An 18,815-nucleotide genomic window follows, 5' to 3' on the forward strand; every position below is an offset into this window, starting at 1 on the left:
GATTTGGCAACCCTAGCCCGGTCCCTGAGAAGTGACAAAGGCTGGAGCTGGGCAGCAGCTGTCCCCTAGTTCAAATAAATCCCCAACTTTACTGTTCAACTGGCCTGCTTCACTGGTAGTTTGGTGGGCATCTTGGGGTCATCTGACTTTGCTACTCCTGAACTAGAGAACACTAAAGGAACTATTAGACAGTAAAGTATCGTCAATGATTATTTACGAGTGATCTTTTGTGAGAGCGTAGCACTGAACAAAGTGTACTCTCCCACATCACTTTTGGCCCAACGAGTTTCTTAAAGGATTCCAAGTAATTTACTGTGGTCTTTAAGAAGACCCTAATAATTAAGAAGAACCTGTAAATAGTGATTGAAGGACTAAAAAAAAAAGGCCATTTGGAACAGAATGCCTGAACTAAACTAAAAGATCAAAATTAAGGGGCTGGTCAATTAATAGAGGTTAAAAAAATCCCATACATGTTTATGTTAAAAAGAATTTATGAGGGGCGCCTGGGTGGCTCAGTGGGTTAAAGCCTCTGCCTTCGGCTCAGGTCATGATCCTAGGGTCCTGGGATCAAGCCCCGCATCGGGCTCTCTCCTTGGCAGGGAGCCTGCTTCTCACTCTCTCTCTGCCTGCCTCTCTGCCTACTTGTGATCTCTGTCAGTCGAATAAATAAATAAATAAAATCTTTAAAAAAAAAAAAGAATTTATGACATGTATAGAATACAAGCAGTTCTCTACAATAGTAATATGTTTAAATAAACAGTATTTCATATTCAGATAGCACTTTAAATATTTCCGACATTAAAAATCTATTTTTTCATCTGATGTTGACAAAACCCCTGTGCTATAAATATAAAGTTGGCTAAGCAGATAGTGTTCTCCCCTCAGATACCAAAGCATAAAAAAGCCAAGAGCCTGTACTAAGGTCACCCAGCTAGTTAATATGGCAAAGACAGGATTAGAATCCAGCTATATTAACTCATAATCCTGTGCTCCTTCCACTACAATACACTGTTGCTGCCTCTTATCCACTGGATAGCCTACAAAGGGTAGAAAAACTATTCCAGGGATTACAGAGAAATGTGGTTCCACAGGAGATTGGAAGAATCCATTCAACGATTCTGCACCAAAGTCTCCAAAATTCCTTCAAATTTCAAGACTCAACTGGCCCTTCTATGCACTTTCAAATCCCCAGAGTCTTTCAATTCCATAGACACTGCTTGGTACTACATTTGTGAGTCATATGTATGTCTCATTTTCCCAATTAATTGGAAAGTTCCAGGAGAGAGCGACTATCATGCCCCTTTGTGTGTCCAATGTAAATGCTCAAAATCCTTTTTTATACACAAAACTTAACCAAAAACTGCACCTCTTGTTCTAAGAAACAATGACTTAGAAGCAACCTTAAGTGATTTTCAGAAATAATGATAAGAACATCTAAAGTATAATATGAAGGAAACAAAAGCAAGAGGAAAAGGTGGCTAGTTTTATGTTTTATAAGTCTCCAAGAATGAAGTCCTCTTTTTATCACTGCCAAAAAAAAATTTCTAAGGGAAATGTAACCTTGGTGCGTTAACATTTTGCAAGATTTTTTTTTTTTTTTAAAGGTTTTATTTATTTATCAGGGGCGGGGGAGAGAGCGAGCACAGGCAGACAGAATGGCAGGCAGAGGCAGAGGCAGAAGCAGGCTCCCTGCTGAGCAAGGAGCCCGATGTGGGACTCGATCCCAGGACGCTGGGATCATGACCTGAGCCGAAGGCAGCTGCTTAACCAACTGAGCCACCTAGGCATCCCACATTTTGCAAGATTTTAAATGCAGCATTTAAAAGCCTATTTACTTAAAATATAAATATACATATAATATATGCATAAATATAAATAAACATATAGAACACCAAAAAACCCTTAGTTGTTTAGGAGTTGTCTTTTGTGACACCCCAGAGCCTAGAGCTGGATGAAGCATCATCTGTCTCCCAGTCACTTTTAGCTGGATGGCCTTCTTACAAGGATCCAAATCATTTGTTACATATAATGCCTATAATTGTTATAATATACACACTTAATGCCTATAATACTCATGGCATATAAAGACTTCATGACACAGGACATCTAAAATCTCTGCTTAGAATGGAAATAAGAGAGTAGCCAAAATAAAAATCTACAGAAGAATTACAGCCCATTAATTTAAATTATAACAAGAACAACACCTTTCCCTGCACAATGGCAATGCCTGGAGATATCCCAGTTATTTGGAGCTCCATTTTACACATCAACCAACTTCTTCAGAACATTGGTTTTTCCATGCCAAGAATGATTCCAGGGCTCCCCAAGATGATTTAATGCTAACTCTGAGGCAGTAGATCACATACTGAATCACATTACTTATAGGATCATATGATAGGAATTTTTCCATTTGCAAAGGGCAATCCTAATCCTTAGTTTTAAAACCTATAGAAAAATATGCACTCTGATGCACTGCGGGAGGGAATGGAAACTGGTGACTTAGGAACTGGTAATTTGGCAAAATATAACCAAACTAAATAAACTAAATAAATGCATAAATATTTTGACCTAAAAATTCCACTTCTAGGAATCTGTCCAAGAGATAAACTTGCAAATATGTGAAATGCCATGCTACTAAGTAATTTACTGTGGCACTACTTATAAAAGCCAATTTTTAGAAACTTGGATCATCTGGGGACTGGTTAAATAAATTATGGTATGTCCATATTATGGAATACCATGAAGCCCTAAAAAGAGAGAGAGAGAGAGAGATAAGAAAGCTCTCTTTGTACTGATGTGAAAAACTCTCCAAGTTATAGTAACAGAAAAAAAGCAAAGACCAGAACTGCATCTTCTGTAATGTGTAAAGAGATATGGGGTTTGGGTTAATACATGTATACACAGAGATATACATAGATATACCTAAACATTTCCAAAAGGATCCCCAAAACATTACATGCCTCTAGGAAGTGAGATTATGTGGGTGAACAACAGAATGAAAGATTTTTCCCTCTCTAATTTTTGAGTTCTGAACCACGTAAATATATTGCCTGCTTAAAACATTAAATTTAACCAATGTATTTATTAACTTATATAAAAAAGCTATAGGGGTGCCTGGCTGGCTCAGTTAATAGAACATGTGACTCTTCATCTTGGGCTCATAAGTTCAAACCCCACACTGGGTGTACAGATTACTTAAAAACAAATATCTTAAAAAAGAAAAAGCCGGGTGGGGCACCTGGGTGGCTCAGTGGGTTAAAGCCTCTGCCTTTGGCTCAGGTCATGATCTCAGGGGGATTGAGCCCCATATTGGGCTCTCTGCTTGGCGGGGAGCCTGCTTCCCTCTCTCTCTGCCTGCCTCTCTGCCTACTTGTGATCTCTCTCTCTGTCAAATAAATAAAGTCCTTAAAAAAAAAGAAAAAGCCATAGTACGTTAGGATTTAGAAATTGCAAACATTTTATTGTAATTAAACACTACAATTTAAGTAACAACTTTTGCTACTCTTTCCATCAAAACACCCACCAATCCATCCCTAAAATTTTTATATAGTCACAGAATATAAAGGCAGAAGGAGACTTGAAACATCTTCAAAAAAAGAAAACTGGGGCCCAAAAAGGTTAAATCACTTTACCAAAGAACAATTTGTAGATGGCAAAGTATGGCCTACAACCTGACCTCCATTCCAAAGTATTCTCATACATTTCCCCGACCCCAAACAGATTCATTAGCACCAGGAGCCAACACCTATCAACCAAGATCCCAGTTGCACAGGGAAGATAAAAAGAATGACAGGGCTAGTGTGAGCTGACCTCCTATCTCTGTGAGATACTCCGCATTACTCAGACAGGAAGCAGAAGTTGTCTTTCTTTTCATGAGCTGTATTTTAGTAAAGTGCCACGGAATAAAGCCATAGGATAAAGATGGGGAAAGAGGGAGCTTTCCTATAAACTCAATTATGCTAGAAAATGTGAGAAAAATGTTAAGCAACTTCACAATCAGGTAATTAGAATTCACTTTTGTATTAAAACAAGTATCAATCTACTTATGGCATAGGGTATAAAATGTACATGAATGTTTAAGGTAAACAAGATACTGTCAAAGAAATTTCATGCTGCTGCGGATTGATTCCGATCCCAGAATGTGTATGCTAGAAATATACATGTTCATTTTCTTAAACTCAAAAGAGGCAGGAAGGCTTAAGAAATACTACATCAAAGGAATTAAAGCAGCCTTCTCAAAGGCAGAAAAGGCAAAGGATTAGAGGCAGACAGACCTGGCTATGCAGCCTGGTTCCTGCCACTGTGTGACCTTGAGCTCAGAGCCTCAGTTTCTTCATTTGTAAAATGTGGTCAGTATTACTTACTATGTAGTTTTAGGAAGGAAGGATGGAAGATAACATATGTTAAGCAAGCTTCCTGGGCTCTAGAAGGGGTACAATAAATGACGGTTACTATTTTAGCCACCACAAACCTATCAAAATCTTTGTCTAACCATTTATTTGGGTTCAATTTATGAGAGCAAAACAAGGTGGGCAATGCATATTATAAGCCTTCCCAACCAGTCACCAAGAGGGGGGAAAAACAAAAGTCAGTAAGGTAAAATTATCTAAATGAAGAATATATTATACTCACATATTTCATTTCAAACTTCTTAGCCAACATTTCCACTTCTTGCCTCTCTTGATGCTCATCATTAAATGGGTCTTCTGTGTGAATGGGCTTCTTCTGATTCAAAGTAAATAGGAAAAGAAATGTGAGTATTAATATTACTTTAACCAGAGTTGAATGCATCCTTAAATTTAATAATTAGAGTCAAATTTTCCAAATATTAACAAATAAGTTAGTGGGCACCTGGGTGGCTCAGTGGGTTAAAGCCTCTGCCTTCAGCTCAGGTCATGATCCTAGGGTCCTAGGATCAAGCCCCACATCAGGCTCTCTGCTCAGCAGGGAGCCTGCTTCCCCCTCTCTCTACCTGCCTCTCTGCCTACATGTGATCTCTGTCTGTCAAATAAATAAATAAAATCTAAAAAAAAAAAAACAAACAACCAAATAAGTTAGACACATTAAAACTAGAAAGAAATGTTGGTTCGTAGCAAAAATACTTGCAGTTTCAATGGATTTTTACACACTCTCAAGGTTTTCGTTGGTTCATAACTCAACAAATCAAATTGTCTCCTCCTACAAAATGATCTATGGTCACCCCATCCAAAATAAAAAGGCCAAAAATGCCCCAAGAAAAATTAGGTAAAAATGAAAATCCCACTTATAACTCTCGTTTGAGATCTTTCCCCTCAAAATAACTGCTTTGGTCAGGAAATGCTTCTCAAAGGCTCTCCAGGTTATTAACCGACATCAACCCTGAACCATATGCCCTAGCTACCATGAGGGTATCTGCAGCTGCTATAGCCTTCTGCTGAGGCCCAGCATCAACACCTCAGTCTACATAACCTCCTTTTTGTCCATCAGTATTCCTTCAGGGAGTACATACTTCTTTTAAACAAAGCTAGAAAACTGAAAGTTGCAAATAGACTACATTCCCATGGCTTCCTTCTAGCAGGGGAGAATGAAAGTTTATCATAATACATGGTTTTAAAAAACCACACACACAGCTAGGATCCCACATTTACCATCTATTTACTAAAACAAACAAAAAGATAAATCACAACCTTTATTCAAGTTTACTATTTTAGCAGACACCTTTCATACACACACAGGTTTTCAATACAAAAAAAGGGAAAACAAGGAGCTGCATATGAATAAAAATGCTACCTGTATCTAATTATGGACAACTGACTAGAAAGTTAATCTTGGCTAGGTGTTTTTATAAAGTAGCTTCTTCAAGTAATTAAAAATAAAGAATATTAAAACTGAAATACTGGGGCGCCTAGGTGGCTCAGTGGGTTAAGCCATTGCCTTCGGCTCGGGTCATGATCTCAGGGTCCTGGGATCGAGTCTGGCATCGGGCTCTCTGCTCAGCAGGGGGTCTGCTTCCTGCCCCCCCCCCCCCCCCCCGCCTGCCTCTCTGCCTACTTGTGATCTCTCTCTGTCAAATAAATAAATAAAATCTTTAAAAAAAAAAAAAAAAACTGAAATACTGGATAAAGGTTTGGCTGAACCTGAAGAAAAAAAATGCAGAGGGGACAAAGATCGGCACACTTTGGAAATGACACACTTCATCCTGGATATGAAAGCTGAGATACAATTAGTCTAAAAATATGACAGAAAAATATGAACTGAATGAATACAAAACAATTCATCAGACCTAAAGTATTAGAATAAAGGGATACTCTTTTTTTTGAAGATTTTATTGATTTATTTGAGAGAGAGAGCATGAGAATGAGCATGAGAGAGGGAAGGTCAGAGGGAGAAGCAGACCCCCTGCTGAGCAGGGAGCCCGATGCAGGACTCAAGACTCATCCTAGGACTCCACGATCATGACCTGAGCTGAAAGCAGTTGCTCAACCAACTGAGCCACCGAGGCACCCTAAAGGGATATTCTTAAAGCTTAAAAAAATTAATCTTAGAATAAATGTTTTAAATTAACTACTGTAATAAGTAATGTATTTACAAAATCCTTTGTCCCAGTTGGAGTTACCCTTGGAATGAATATATATGACATGAAAGGAATAAATAAATCAGGGGGAAGAGATCGATAATGAAATAAATACTAGGCATGTTCAAGAGATCGCCTTAACTTAAGACTAAAGGACAGTGTGCAACCCCCATGCCTTGACATTATCAACTGTTACTTCATGTCACTGTGAAGTCTTATTACTGAGCTGTCCCATTTTATATGTGAAGTGTAAACACACGGACATATATTTTTTAATAACAATTACCTTAAATGTCATTATATAACATTCTGTATAGACTTTATAGAGGAATCAAGAGTAAATCTCTTACTCTTCACAGTCTATAAAAACAGAGTTAAGAAAAATGACTCACTTTTCTCTCATAGTTAAGAAATAAACTCCTACCCACAATCAAGGCTCTAAGTGAGCTTTATGTTTTCCATGTGAAAAGATAATCTGCAAATCAGTAAATATCAAAATTGCCAACTACCCATAGGCAATAACATTATTGTAATTTTGTCCTTTGATATTAACTCATTAACACCATCTTCAGATCTTTCAGATGTTATCAAAAATATGCAGTATGACAAACAATGGAATAACACAGAATTCTCGAACAGTGTAACTACATTGACACTATAATCACTTATTCTTTTTATAGTAAATGCTCAATTAATCACATTCCCAAGTGCAGGTTCTGGTTAACTGATTCTCTGATTTACTATGAGTCAAACAAAAATTATTTGCATATCAATTACTGCCAGAACTTATTACTAAACTGTGCTATTTCTCTTTAGCCAGAAATGGTGAACAAATTAATCTTTGAGGATAGAGAGGATGGCAGTGCCCCAGTCATCATCTTGAACTACCTCAATCAGAGCTTAGTAGCTTAGAGAGATAACAAGATTAAAAGTTTAGCTAACCTGTGTCCTTACAAACTGACAAGAATGGGTTTTGTTCTTGCCAGCATACACTTACTTAACTGTGCTTTTCCTCATTAAAAAAATAATAAGAGTATACAAAAAATTCTGATTGCATTCAGTTAACCTGGGTTTTACTACTCATATTTATGAAGGGGGTGATTTAAATGCACCCCAATATAGGTGGTATTCACATGCGACAGATTTATACTTATACCTATCAACTAAAATCTTAATTCAGTGACAGATGGCTATTTCAAAATTCAGAATCTTTTTGCTTTCATTTTATACCATCTCCTTCTCTCCCCTTTCTACTCAAACTCTGTAACACGTTGTTCAATTACAACAACTCAAAGTTTAGACTATTTTGAAAATATTATAACATCCTTAAAAATAACTAGACTTTCCTTCAGGGGAAGAAAAACCAAATTTGGGAATTGCCACGCTGCAGATCAATTCTGTTGATCTCATTTAGCTTTTTGTTGGTTTCTACTACTAGGATTTCCTTTCATGGAAATACAACTTCATTTAGAGAAATATCTTCTACAATTCCTCATGTAATATGTTCACTGGGAGTAATCATTAGTAAATCTGGCAAAACTCGGTCGCAAAGATGCATTGTATAAACAATGGGGTTTTTTTTTGTTCAGAATACAAGTGATATATAGCTAAATATACAAGAAAATTCAACCAATATACCTCTAAGTTGATAGTATAAACAGAAAAACGAAACTGAATTATTTTTCTCCTATTATATGAAACTAGTAGTTCTGATATTATCAGATTAGCAAGCAAGGGTGTCAAATTTAAGTTTTTTGCCATAATTAAAAGGTACATATCTATTCTTAAACACGGCATGAATATCATAGCATTAGGAGGATAATAGAAATCTCTGTATTTCTACTGTAACTCTAATTTTGTCCATTTTGGCAGGATCCTCCAAATTTAAACTATACAATTTTAAGAAATTTTGTTTTACTAAGAATTGGTACTGGTACAGGAAGAAGTACTAATAAAATTACGTACAAGCACTTTGTGCCTTAGACTCCTCATCTGTAAAGTAGAAATATAATGGTTCCAATCTCAAGGAGCACTGCTGAACTAAATTATATAAGCCATACACCTTACTTAGTACTGTGTCTAGCACACATATAGGAAGAATTTAGTAGATGTTGGCTACCATAATGTACTTTTACCCAAATATGATACTTTTCATCTGTAATTTATAAAGAAAGTTAGGGAGTAAAACTGCACACTCACTTGGATTAGATCAAATCTGAAAAATGCTCCAATCTAGTATTTTCAAAATGCTTTTGGAAAAAAAACTAACATCACATTTATAAATAGTAGTGGCACTAAAGTGAGTCTGAAGGACAAAATGTTTGTGAAAATGGCCAAAATGATCTCTACCCTTAACAATTCATTGTGGCTGCAAACATATAGTAGTGATTTGGCCACACAGCAGTATTTGTAAATAATGATCAAAAGATTAATTGGCCTTAAAATAAACAAAATCCAGTGACTTGTTTAATATGATTATTTTTAAACTTAAGAATCATCCAAGTACAAAGATAGTTGAGAATGAAAACAAAACAAATGACTTCTGGAGTCCATTAGACCTGTGCTAGAGCAAAACCTAAGAGCGTAATCTCTAAACAACAGAGGAAACTGTTCTTTTATTAGTTACTCTATCATTTCCCTCTCTAGTTTACTTCTAAAGATCACCAAACCTACAATAAAAATTACAATTACTAACAAACCTCTCTCCTATCACTGTTGTTCACCGGTTCCACCAAAGGCATACTTATATATTTTCAACCAGTTCCTAAAAATTCAAAGCTGTGTTTCATCGGTCTCCAAAAATTACAATGGCTAGTCCAACATCCTCCAACCTAGACTTATAAACTAATGGTATACACTCAAATAAGACAGTATGACAGCAGGCGCCAAATAAAACAGGAGACACCTTCCCATTCAATTACAGTAAAAACAAATTCTAGAGAAAACAAAGCTAAGTAGGTGTACCAATACCAAGGTGAGAGAGAAAAATAAGTAACCAAATAACCAAGCCGCTTCTTCTTCATTCCTAGAGTCGAATCCTTAGTCTGAAAATTTTAAGATTACTTTCAAATACACTTCTAAATTAAGAGAAATACCCTATGCTCATAAGCACATCTCAGCGCCAAGCATAACATATAGTGATGAAGAGGAGGAGGATATGGAGGGGTTACACTATCTCCCTGCTTCGGATGGGGGGCGTGTCCCCCAAGGTTTTCTCTTCCTTTCTACTGGAACGACTGCGGGAGCTCCACAAGGAAAACCCAGCCACGTAACTTGCAGAGCCCCCAAATTCTGTGCGGGGAGCAGAAAGGTGTAAATTCTGAGGTCTCGAAAGGTGCAGAGGAAAACCGGCTCCGAGCGGCAACTGGAGCGGGCGCACGAGGCGGGCGGGGTAGGGGGGAGGGCGAGGGGTGTAGAGCCGGGTGGGAGCCTTGGCCAACCCAGGGGAGCAGGGGAAAAGCAGCACCAACCACTGGTCCACCCGTCCGGCCCCTGCCCCCTCCAGCCCACCCTCCCAGGCGACCCGAGACGCGCAAAGCCGGCGTCGGAAGGTGCGAACCACTGGGAGAAACGGACGCGTCCTGAGGCTCCCAGGGTCTGGGGGGTGAGGGAGAATCTTCTGTACCCGTTGTTCTCCGCACAGCAGCAGCTCCGGGTAACTGAACTCCACGCAGCTCTCGTCGGTGGGATCCTTGAGCACTAGCTCCAGGCGCACTGTCTCCCTCGGCGGCCTCTGCTGCGGCTCGGCCCGGGAAGCCGACTCTCGTGGCGGGGGCGGCTGCAAGTGCAGCTGAGGGAGCGGCGGCGGCGGCGGCTCGGGCCGCGGGGGCTCCCGCTGCAGCGACATGGGCGGCTCGGCGCGGCTGACCTCGCGCTGGGGGAGCGGCTTCTCCCGCGGCGGGGGCTGCGCGTCCGACCGGGGGGCAGCCTCCCGCGGGGCCGGCTGCTCCACCCGGGCCGGCTCGCGGTACGGCTGCGGCTCCAGCCGGGGGGGCTCGCGAGGGTATTCGGGCTCGCGTTCGACCCCCGGGTAGTCGGCCTCGCGCCGCCTCACCGGTGACAGGCTAATAAACGCTACTCTGCGTGGCTCCGCCATCCCCACTGTTCTGGCCCTCTGCCTTCGCTCGAGCCGGCGCTCGGTTCTACGCCGAGTTGTCTGCCTGCCCGCCCTTCCTTTCGCTTTCCGTCGCTTTTCTTCCCTCCACCGCCCTCAGTCGTCTCTGCCGACGCCACCGTGAGTGCGGACCGTGCCCCCTTCCCCGCCACTATGTTCTGATGGGCTCCACCGCCATCGCCAGGGTCGCCGCAGCCGCCATGTTGGATCCCCCACATAAATAGAAGCAGGCCGCTGAGCGGGCGCATGCGCAGACAGGAGACGCTCGCGTCCACCGTCGTGGCTGTGGCTCAGTTTTCCTCTTTTCCTCTCAACAGTCTGGAGTCCAGACAGGTCAGCGGAAGTGACGTTGTGGCAGGGCCAGTTTCCTTGGAAACGGAGACGCCGTCTGAGCCCTTCCTAAAAGGGAGGGGTCTGGGGTTTCCCGAGCTTCCCACTAGCACCCGGAAACCGGCGACGCATGTGGGGCTCAGCTAGGAGCGAGCGTCTGGATGTGCCTGGGACTGACCTAATCATGGCGCTGGATCTCACGCCTGCCGCCCTCGGCTCTAGAGAATCGGGGTTGTCAAGCGGGTTATGCGAGGCGGATACGGAGAAAGGGGTGACGGACGCGAGGACCAGCCGCGGTGCCTGCCGGCCCGGCGCCCCGCAGCCGGTGAAGTGTCGGGGAAAGAAAGGAAATGGCTAACTGCAGCCGGACTCGCCCTGCGGCTTCTCTCCGCAGAGCGCCGCACTGACGCCCACAGGCCTCCCTGTCCTAGCCCGGCTCCTGTTCTTCTCGCCCGGCCGCGGTGGGGACGGTGTGGGGCGCGGTCGTAAAAGGCACAATACCGTTTTGAAGTTGGGTGATTGAACGAGTACAGTAAATGAATAGTTCTGGGCTCGTCCATAAACTGCCGAAATTAGCGGAAAACGTCTCAGGAGGATTAGGTGGTACTTTAGGGAACATACTCTATGAAAGTAGAACTTTCACGACCCATTTCGGGCTGGAGGGGAGCCTTGACGGGGGAAGCCTTGTAGGCACACCCGTGGCAAACTAATTGGAATTCAGATTTTAAAGGACCGGAGTTATTGCCCATTTTAATCCATTAAATAGAAAGCAAATTCGAGGGCCCGCGCTCTGCATCCTGAAGAGAACCCATGCCTTCTGCTGATTTCATTAACCGGATTAACAGTGTTTAACACCTACTGAGGACTATTTGATTAGGTCAGTATGACGTCATAGACAAATTCTCAAAATTTTTTACTGTTACTTTTACTAATTGTATGAAGATACCGATGGGATGGATGTCTCCAAAGGTCCCTCCCAGCTCTGAATTGGTATCATTTTTCCTTGGCGCGCCGCTTTATCTCCCTTATCTTCTCTGCAGTTGCTCCCATTTTGCTTCTGCACTAGTGGCCTCATTTCTAGGTTGTTTTAGCAGCATTTAAGTAAACTTTCTGTCCCCATTCTCTTCCTGCCAGTCTTGCAGTGGGTCTATATTAATGCTTCTAAAACACGTTTTTTGTTTATGTTTTAAGATTTTGTTTGAGAGGGAGGGAGACAGCGAGAGAATTTGAAGCAAACTGCACTGAGCACAGAGCTGGGGTGGGGGTGTGAAGCGGCGAGCTCAATCCCACAGTCCTGAGACCATGACCTGAGCGGAAATCAGGAGTGGGACACTTAACTGACTGAGCCACCCAGGTGTCCCTAAAACACTTTTTATCATGTCAGTATTTGTCCTAGCTGTAACTTACCTACAAAATAAATTCTGTACTTCATATAGAATGCATAGTCAGTATCACCCACAGTTTAGCTCAGACAGCAAAGAGGTGGTCTGTGGACCAGATCCTTCTGCAGGTGTGTTACTCTTCCAAAGTCCTCTTCGAACTTCTGAAGCATTGAGTGTTTTTCTGACTTTTAAACCACAACTCACAGTGAGAGATAGATTCTACACTGAAACCCGGTATACACACACATACATGTCTTGAAATACAAGCTATACAAAACGTTCTGTGTAAAATAAAGTAAGAACAAAATTAATACAATGTAAAGGTATTTTATAATACAATTTGGAAACCAATCTTAATATAAGTGGTACAGAAGCAAATTAGTAAAGATTTTATTTAAAGCCATGGAAGTCTCTGCCTGTTCATAGGTTTATTCCAGTCTAGAATGCATGAGGACAATGCCGCATGTACATCTGGTCTACTCTTGAGCCTGATCTTGTTTTATTTTTAAAATGGGTCAAATTGAACATCCTAGTTCACATAGGCATTGTGGATAGTAACATGAATCCACTTTCTTCTTAGCGGTAATATCTTTAATCTTAATCCAACATAATGATAAATTTCATGTATGGCAATCATTTTTCTGTGTAAATGAGGTGCTAAACCACAACAATTTATTCTCTTCATAGAACATCAACTTTAATTCAATTACTTAAGGTTTTGAAAACCAAGTGAATCTTACTATGATTTTCATTTCATATTTCAAATTATCTTCTGTTTTTAGTAGTTTTTAATAATTCTTTTGTATCTCTACAATTTCCTGACCATATTTGTAGTCCTATCACTTGCAATTCTATTACAAATTTTATAAAGGTTTTTGTGCATTATATTATTATCCGTTAATATAATGAATAACATATTTTATCCATTATAAACTGTACAAAGGTTTTTTTATTGACTTAAGTGCTGTTCTCTTATTGTGAATATGTTTTTCTCCATACAGAAAATAACTCCTCTATAAAATTGGCTTGCTACACATATCTGGTGTAAAAGTACAACTCGTAGTATTAGTACTCCCATCAAGTTGGACTGTAACTGCATGATAATCATTGATTCTTCTCAGTGTTCTGTGATAATTGAGTTGATACTATGCTATTGCCAGGAATCATAGCTTTGAATTTATCAGCCTCTTTGCCACCAAAAACATATGCACCAACATATTGGAGGAAGCAGTTTCTTAGCACTTAGTGCGAATCATTTTTCTTCTGCCACAACTAAACATAAAGATTGTCTTTTTCATTAATATTTGTGAAGCAACTGAGAAATTGTGCCAGTAACTTTATGCCTTTTTCTTTAAGAACTTAGTTTAGGGACTTAAATGTTATATTTTCAAATGTCCTCTAATTTTGAAGATATTCATCTTTCCTTTGCCAGAAATGCGTTACCTTTTCCTTCTTTGAAATGTAAAGCCTATTTTCCGATTATTAAAGGAAGATTTTTTTTCTCAGTCTTTTCACTGCACTTCCAAATCTAGCAGATACACCTGAACACAGTTCCTGTATTTTTCACTTTATTATTTCTTTTCCTTCTAATAACAAAGCAACTTCTTTGGAACAATTTACACTGATTTGATTAATAAATAGAACACACACACACACACAAACACACACACCATAAGTTTAGTGCATACATACATCATAAATGATGACACGCCTTTCCCCCAAACATACTTTAAGTCCTTCATTGGAACTCAGTTGAAAAGTCTGGATTTTTCTATCAGCAATAAAGTTCCCCTGTACATAATTTCATAAATCACAAGTAGAAGTAGTTGTGAGAAATAAAATTAGACTGTACAATGTTATCTGCCCAAAAATTCTACCCAGAAATTCCAGTATATTAGCTCTCCCTCCTGGACTTGAGCCTTGAATAAGAATTAGGGAGGTGCCCTGATACTTTCAACCCAATTAAATTCTGTTGTAGCCTATTTCATTTTTTAAAAAATGCTGCTTAGATCTTTAAAATTGATTTCAGGGGCGCCTGGGTGGCTCAGTGGATTAAGCTGCTGCCTTTGGCTCGGGTCATGATCTCAGTGTCCTGGGATCAAGCCCCGCATCGGGCTCTCTGCTCAGTGGGGAGCCTGCTTCCCCTTCTCTCTCTGCCTGACTCTGCCTACTTGTGATCTCTCTCTGTCTGTCAAATAAATAAATAAAATCTTTAAAAAAAAAATTGATTTCAGCTTCTCACTGGTTGCAATCACCAGATTGAATGGATAGCCACCATAACAGTTAGAGACTGAATAGGTGAGGAAAAATTAATTCTGTTGCTTTAGGGACTTTTTAGGGGTACAGCATATCTATCTATGCTGTACCTTGGGAATTCGAGAATCCTAAATACTCTTGTTCAATATTAAGGGCCTTTGAGGAGGATGTGAAGAGGTCAAAGTCAACTCCTCTTGAGTGCGAAGTCAGAATATCTTTGTCTTAAATCTTAGATTTTTTAAAAAGATTTTATTTATTTATTTGTCAGAGAGAGAGCACAGGCAGGCAGAGTGGCAGCAGAGGCAGAGGCTCCTGCTGAGCAAGGAGCCTAATGTGGAACTCGATCCCAGGACGATGGGATCATGACCTGAGCCGAAGGCAGCTGCTTAACCAACTGAGCTACCCAGGCATCCCTTAAATTTTAGATTATCAAAGATATCTAAGATAGTCACATTATTTAACTATAATTCTATAAGGTCAGCCATTTTGTTTTCTTATATAAAACATACAACAAATATAAAACTCCTGTGAGATCAAGCTGCTCCATACCCTTTTCATGAAAAATTACTATCCACATCATCTTCAGCACAACAATTTTATAATTTTACAGACTCTCAAATCTTGTGCTGAAGATTAATGTTCAACCCAGGGTATGGTAATCTTGCACCTGTGGAGACATATACTTATAGAAAAGGTAAAAAACAACCCCGCTGTTTAATGCTTCTCCTTTAATGTTTTATCCTAGAGACAGAACAGCAGGGCTGTCCCCAGTTTCTTGTTTCCCATCTTCCTCAAAATGAATGCAGTAAGATGGTTGCCTTTTGGAGTTGAACAATTGGCAATAACAGTGAAAACATAGAAAGGTAAAATGGACCACAGTTCAATGTTATGTTAATCCTTCTTATGTTAGTCTTGTCAGAGGAAGGCACATTTGAGTCAAGACCAGAATATTTTGGGAAGATCCAAAGGAAGAATATAACAGAGAAAGAAAAGCAAGTGCAAAGTTTGTGAAGGGAACAAACTTGGTGAGTTAGAAGAAAGGTCAGAGTGAATAGGGGGACAGATAGAAGAGACAAATCTGAGAGGGAGATAGGAGTCAGCTTACATGGAATGTTGTAACCAGTTGGGATTTTATTATACTTGAAACCAGAGCCATTGGAAAATTTTAAGTAGAAGAGTAATACGATCTTAGAAAGTGGCTTGTCAACTATCTGTTGAATGCTACCAAGTCTAACATGATGAGAACAGGGAGATGATTCCCGCACTTGGCAAAACTTGGCAAAACAGGGATTATTGGTAACCTTGAGTTTGGTTTGGTTTGGTTTGGGCAAAGAAGATTGAATTACTCATACTTGGTTTGTGGCCCATTGTCATCCTTGATGACTCCTCTCTCTCTCTCTCTCCCCTGCCTCTCTCTGAAATTTCACCTTATCATCATTCCTTATCTCCAGTGACAGAATTATAAAGTTTCATTTTTTGTTTCTATGTGACTTTGTAAATATGTGGTTTTTATATGCAAATATTTTTAATAGTAAATTTATTATTATTGTTTTTTTTAAAGATTTTATTTATTTATTTGACAGACAGAGATCACAAGTAGGCAGAGAGGCAGGCACAGAGAGAGAGAGAGAGAGAGAAAGAGGGAAGCAGGCTTCCTGCAGAGCAGAGAGCCCGATGCGGGGCTTGATCCCAGGACCCTGAGATCATGACCTGAGCCGAAGGCAGCAGCCCAAACCACTGAGCCACCCAGGCGCCCCAGTAAATTTATTATTATACATCTCATTCTGTTTCTTTTTCACTCAACACCATATTTTTAAGATCCACCCATGTTTGCTGTCTGTAATAATACACCAGTTTATAACTTTTTTTTAAAGATTTATTTATTTGAGAGAGAGAGCAGGGGGAGGGCAGAGGGAGAGAGAGTATCTCAAGCAAACTCCCTGTTAAGCACAGAGCTTAACTCGAGGGGCTCAGTCTCCTGACCCTGAGATCATGAACTCAGCTGAAATCAAGAGTTGGTTGCTCAACCAACTGAGCCATCCAGGTGCCCCACTGGTTTACAACTTTAGAGTACTAATCTATAGTAGCACTTTTCCTATTCTCTTAATGATGAACACTCATAATACCTCTTGCTCCCTCACCTCCCACCCCACAGTGCAACTATGAACACACTCATATCCCCTTTTGGATCTGTGTGAAAATTCCTGGGAGACATATGCTCAGGTGAGAACCACTGAGTCCTAGGACACACACATCAAGGGACTGCTTTCTAGAATGGCTGCATGAGTCCATGTGACTTCCTATGTTATATCAGCCCTCTACTCCACCACCACCATCAAATCCAGTTTAATTTTTGCCAGTCATTATTTTTTTAAGTTGTATTTATTTACTTGAGAGAAAGTGAGAGAGCACGAGCAGGTTGAGGGATAAAGGGAGAAGCAGACTCCCCACTGAGCAGGGAGCCCAATGCAGGACTGGATCCTGGGACTCCTGGACTCCGGGATCGTGACCTGAGCCCAAGGCAGATGCCCAACTGACTGAGCCACCCAGGTGCTCCAACCAGTCATTATTATTCTGATTTGCATCCCTCTCTTGGCTAAGGGAGTTGAGCACTGCTTCATATAACCTATTTTTTAAGTTTCCTGTAAATTACCTCTTTGTAATCATTTTCCACTTGTGCATTTTCCATTTCCTGTCTCTTGAATGTACAATAATTTCAAATCAGTAAGGAAAGAAGAGTTTAAGGCGACTGGGCAGCCATCCACAGAAGAAGATAATTGTATCTCACACCTTACGAAAGGATACATTTCTAGTGAATCAAAGTCTTAAAGGTAAAAAATGAAATCCTAAACACTTTAAGAAGAAATCTGCCAAGACTGAAAAAAATAATCTCATGCTAGGGAAAGTCCAAGTACGATTGATAATTTCAACTATTTAAAATAAATTGCTGCAGGACAGAAAAACAGCACTAGTCAAAAACAAATGACAAAATGGAAACAATTTTGCAACATATTTCACCCAGGGTGTATTTCCCTAATCTATAAAGAACGCCTACAGATCAAGGAGAAACAACAATAATAACCTAATAGAAAAGTGGAGAAAGATATCAACAGTTAGCTCACAGGAAAGGAAATTGAAGCAACTGTTCAGCAAATGCAATGTGCTCAACCTGACTCAACTGCTGAATCAAAGAATATGTGTCTTTTGAATTGGATAATTGCCCTCCATGGGAAGTGTCAATGTATATTCTGCTAGCAATGTATGAGGATTTTTTGTTCTTTTTAAAAGATATTTTGAGGGCGCACACATGAGTGGATGGGGAAGGGTAACTGGGAGAAAGGGAGGAAGAGCAGAGGGAGAAGGAGAAGCAGAATCCCCGTGAGCAAGGAGCTGACATGGGACTTGATCCCGGGACTCCAGGATCATAACCTGAGCCAAAGGTAATCGACTGAGCCACAAAGGCGCCCCCGTATGAGGGTTCCTATTTCCCAGTACCCTTGGCAATATATTATGTTATCAGACTTTTTGATCTTTGTTTGCCAAGCTGATATATTTATTTTTATTCAAAGATTTTTTTTATTTATTTGACAGAGAGAGATCACAAGTAGGCAGAGAGGCAGCAGAGAGAGAGGAGGAAGCAGGCTCCCTGCTGAGCAGAGCCCAATGTGGGGCTCGATCCCCGGACGCTGAGATCATGACCGAGTCTTTCACGCAGAGGCTCTAGCCCACTGAGCTTTAACCCATTGAACCACCCAGGTGACCCTAAACTGATATATTTATTTGATTTTGGCATACATCTCCCTTATGATGAGTTAAGCCATACAGTGGAATTCTTCCAAAAATCTCATTACTAAGATCTACTCTTAAGTGAGAAAAGCAATATGTAAAACAACCTTCAGTGTACTACCATTTGTGTAAAAAGAAGAACATTGTGTTAAAAGGAAGAAATAATGTATTATTTATATATACATAATATATCCCTGGGTGTATATTCACAAAACTAAAAAGCAATAGGAGGAGAGACACTGTATGGCCAGTTTTAGAAACAGAAGAGGTTTACAGAAGCTGAAGACAGTCTGTGTGTGCCTGTTGTGATTTGAAGCCACCTCTGGTAACTAAAAATTTGCATCTTTTTTTAAATTAAGAAATTCTTAACATACAGGAAAATGTATACAACTTG

General features: G+C 40.3%; 1 protein-coding gene across 4 annotated transcripts in view; it reads right to left on the bottom strand.

Annotated features, from left to right (window-relative positions):
• The window catches only part of UBN2 (ubinuclein 2), a 100,366-nt gene extending 87,161 nt beyond the window's left edge, over window positions 1–13,205 (bottom strand). For 3 of the 4 annotated variants that reach the window (XR_014301400.1, XM_082693872.1, XM_082693870.1), the window contains exons 1-2: window positions 10,179–13,205; window positions 4,633–4,725 (exon numbers count right to left, since the gene is read on the bottom strand). Coding sequence is in view for 3 of the 4 variants with exons in the window: in XM_082693872.1 (XP_082549998.1) it covers window positions 4,633–4,725; window positions 10,179–10,649 (564 nt within the window). In the remaining variant the exon portion in view is untranslated. The remainder of the gene's footprint in view (window positions 1–4,632; window positions 4,726–10,178) is intronic. The other variant, XM_082693871.1, reaches the window with a different exon arrangement.
• Window positions 13,206–18,815: the final 5,610 nt, after the last annotated feature.

This window comes from Mustela nivalis, assembly GCF_964662115.1.
Source record: "Mustela nivalis genome assembly, chromosome: 12".
NCBI lineage: Eukaryota > Metazoa > Chordata > Mammalia > Carnivora > Mustelidae > Mustela > Mustela nivalis.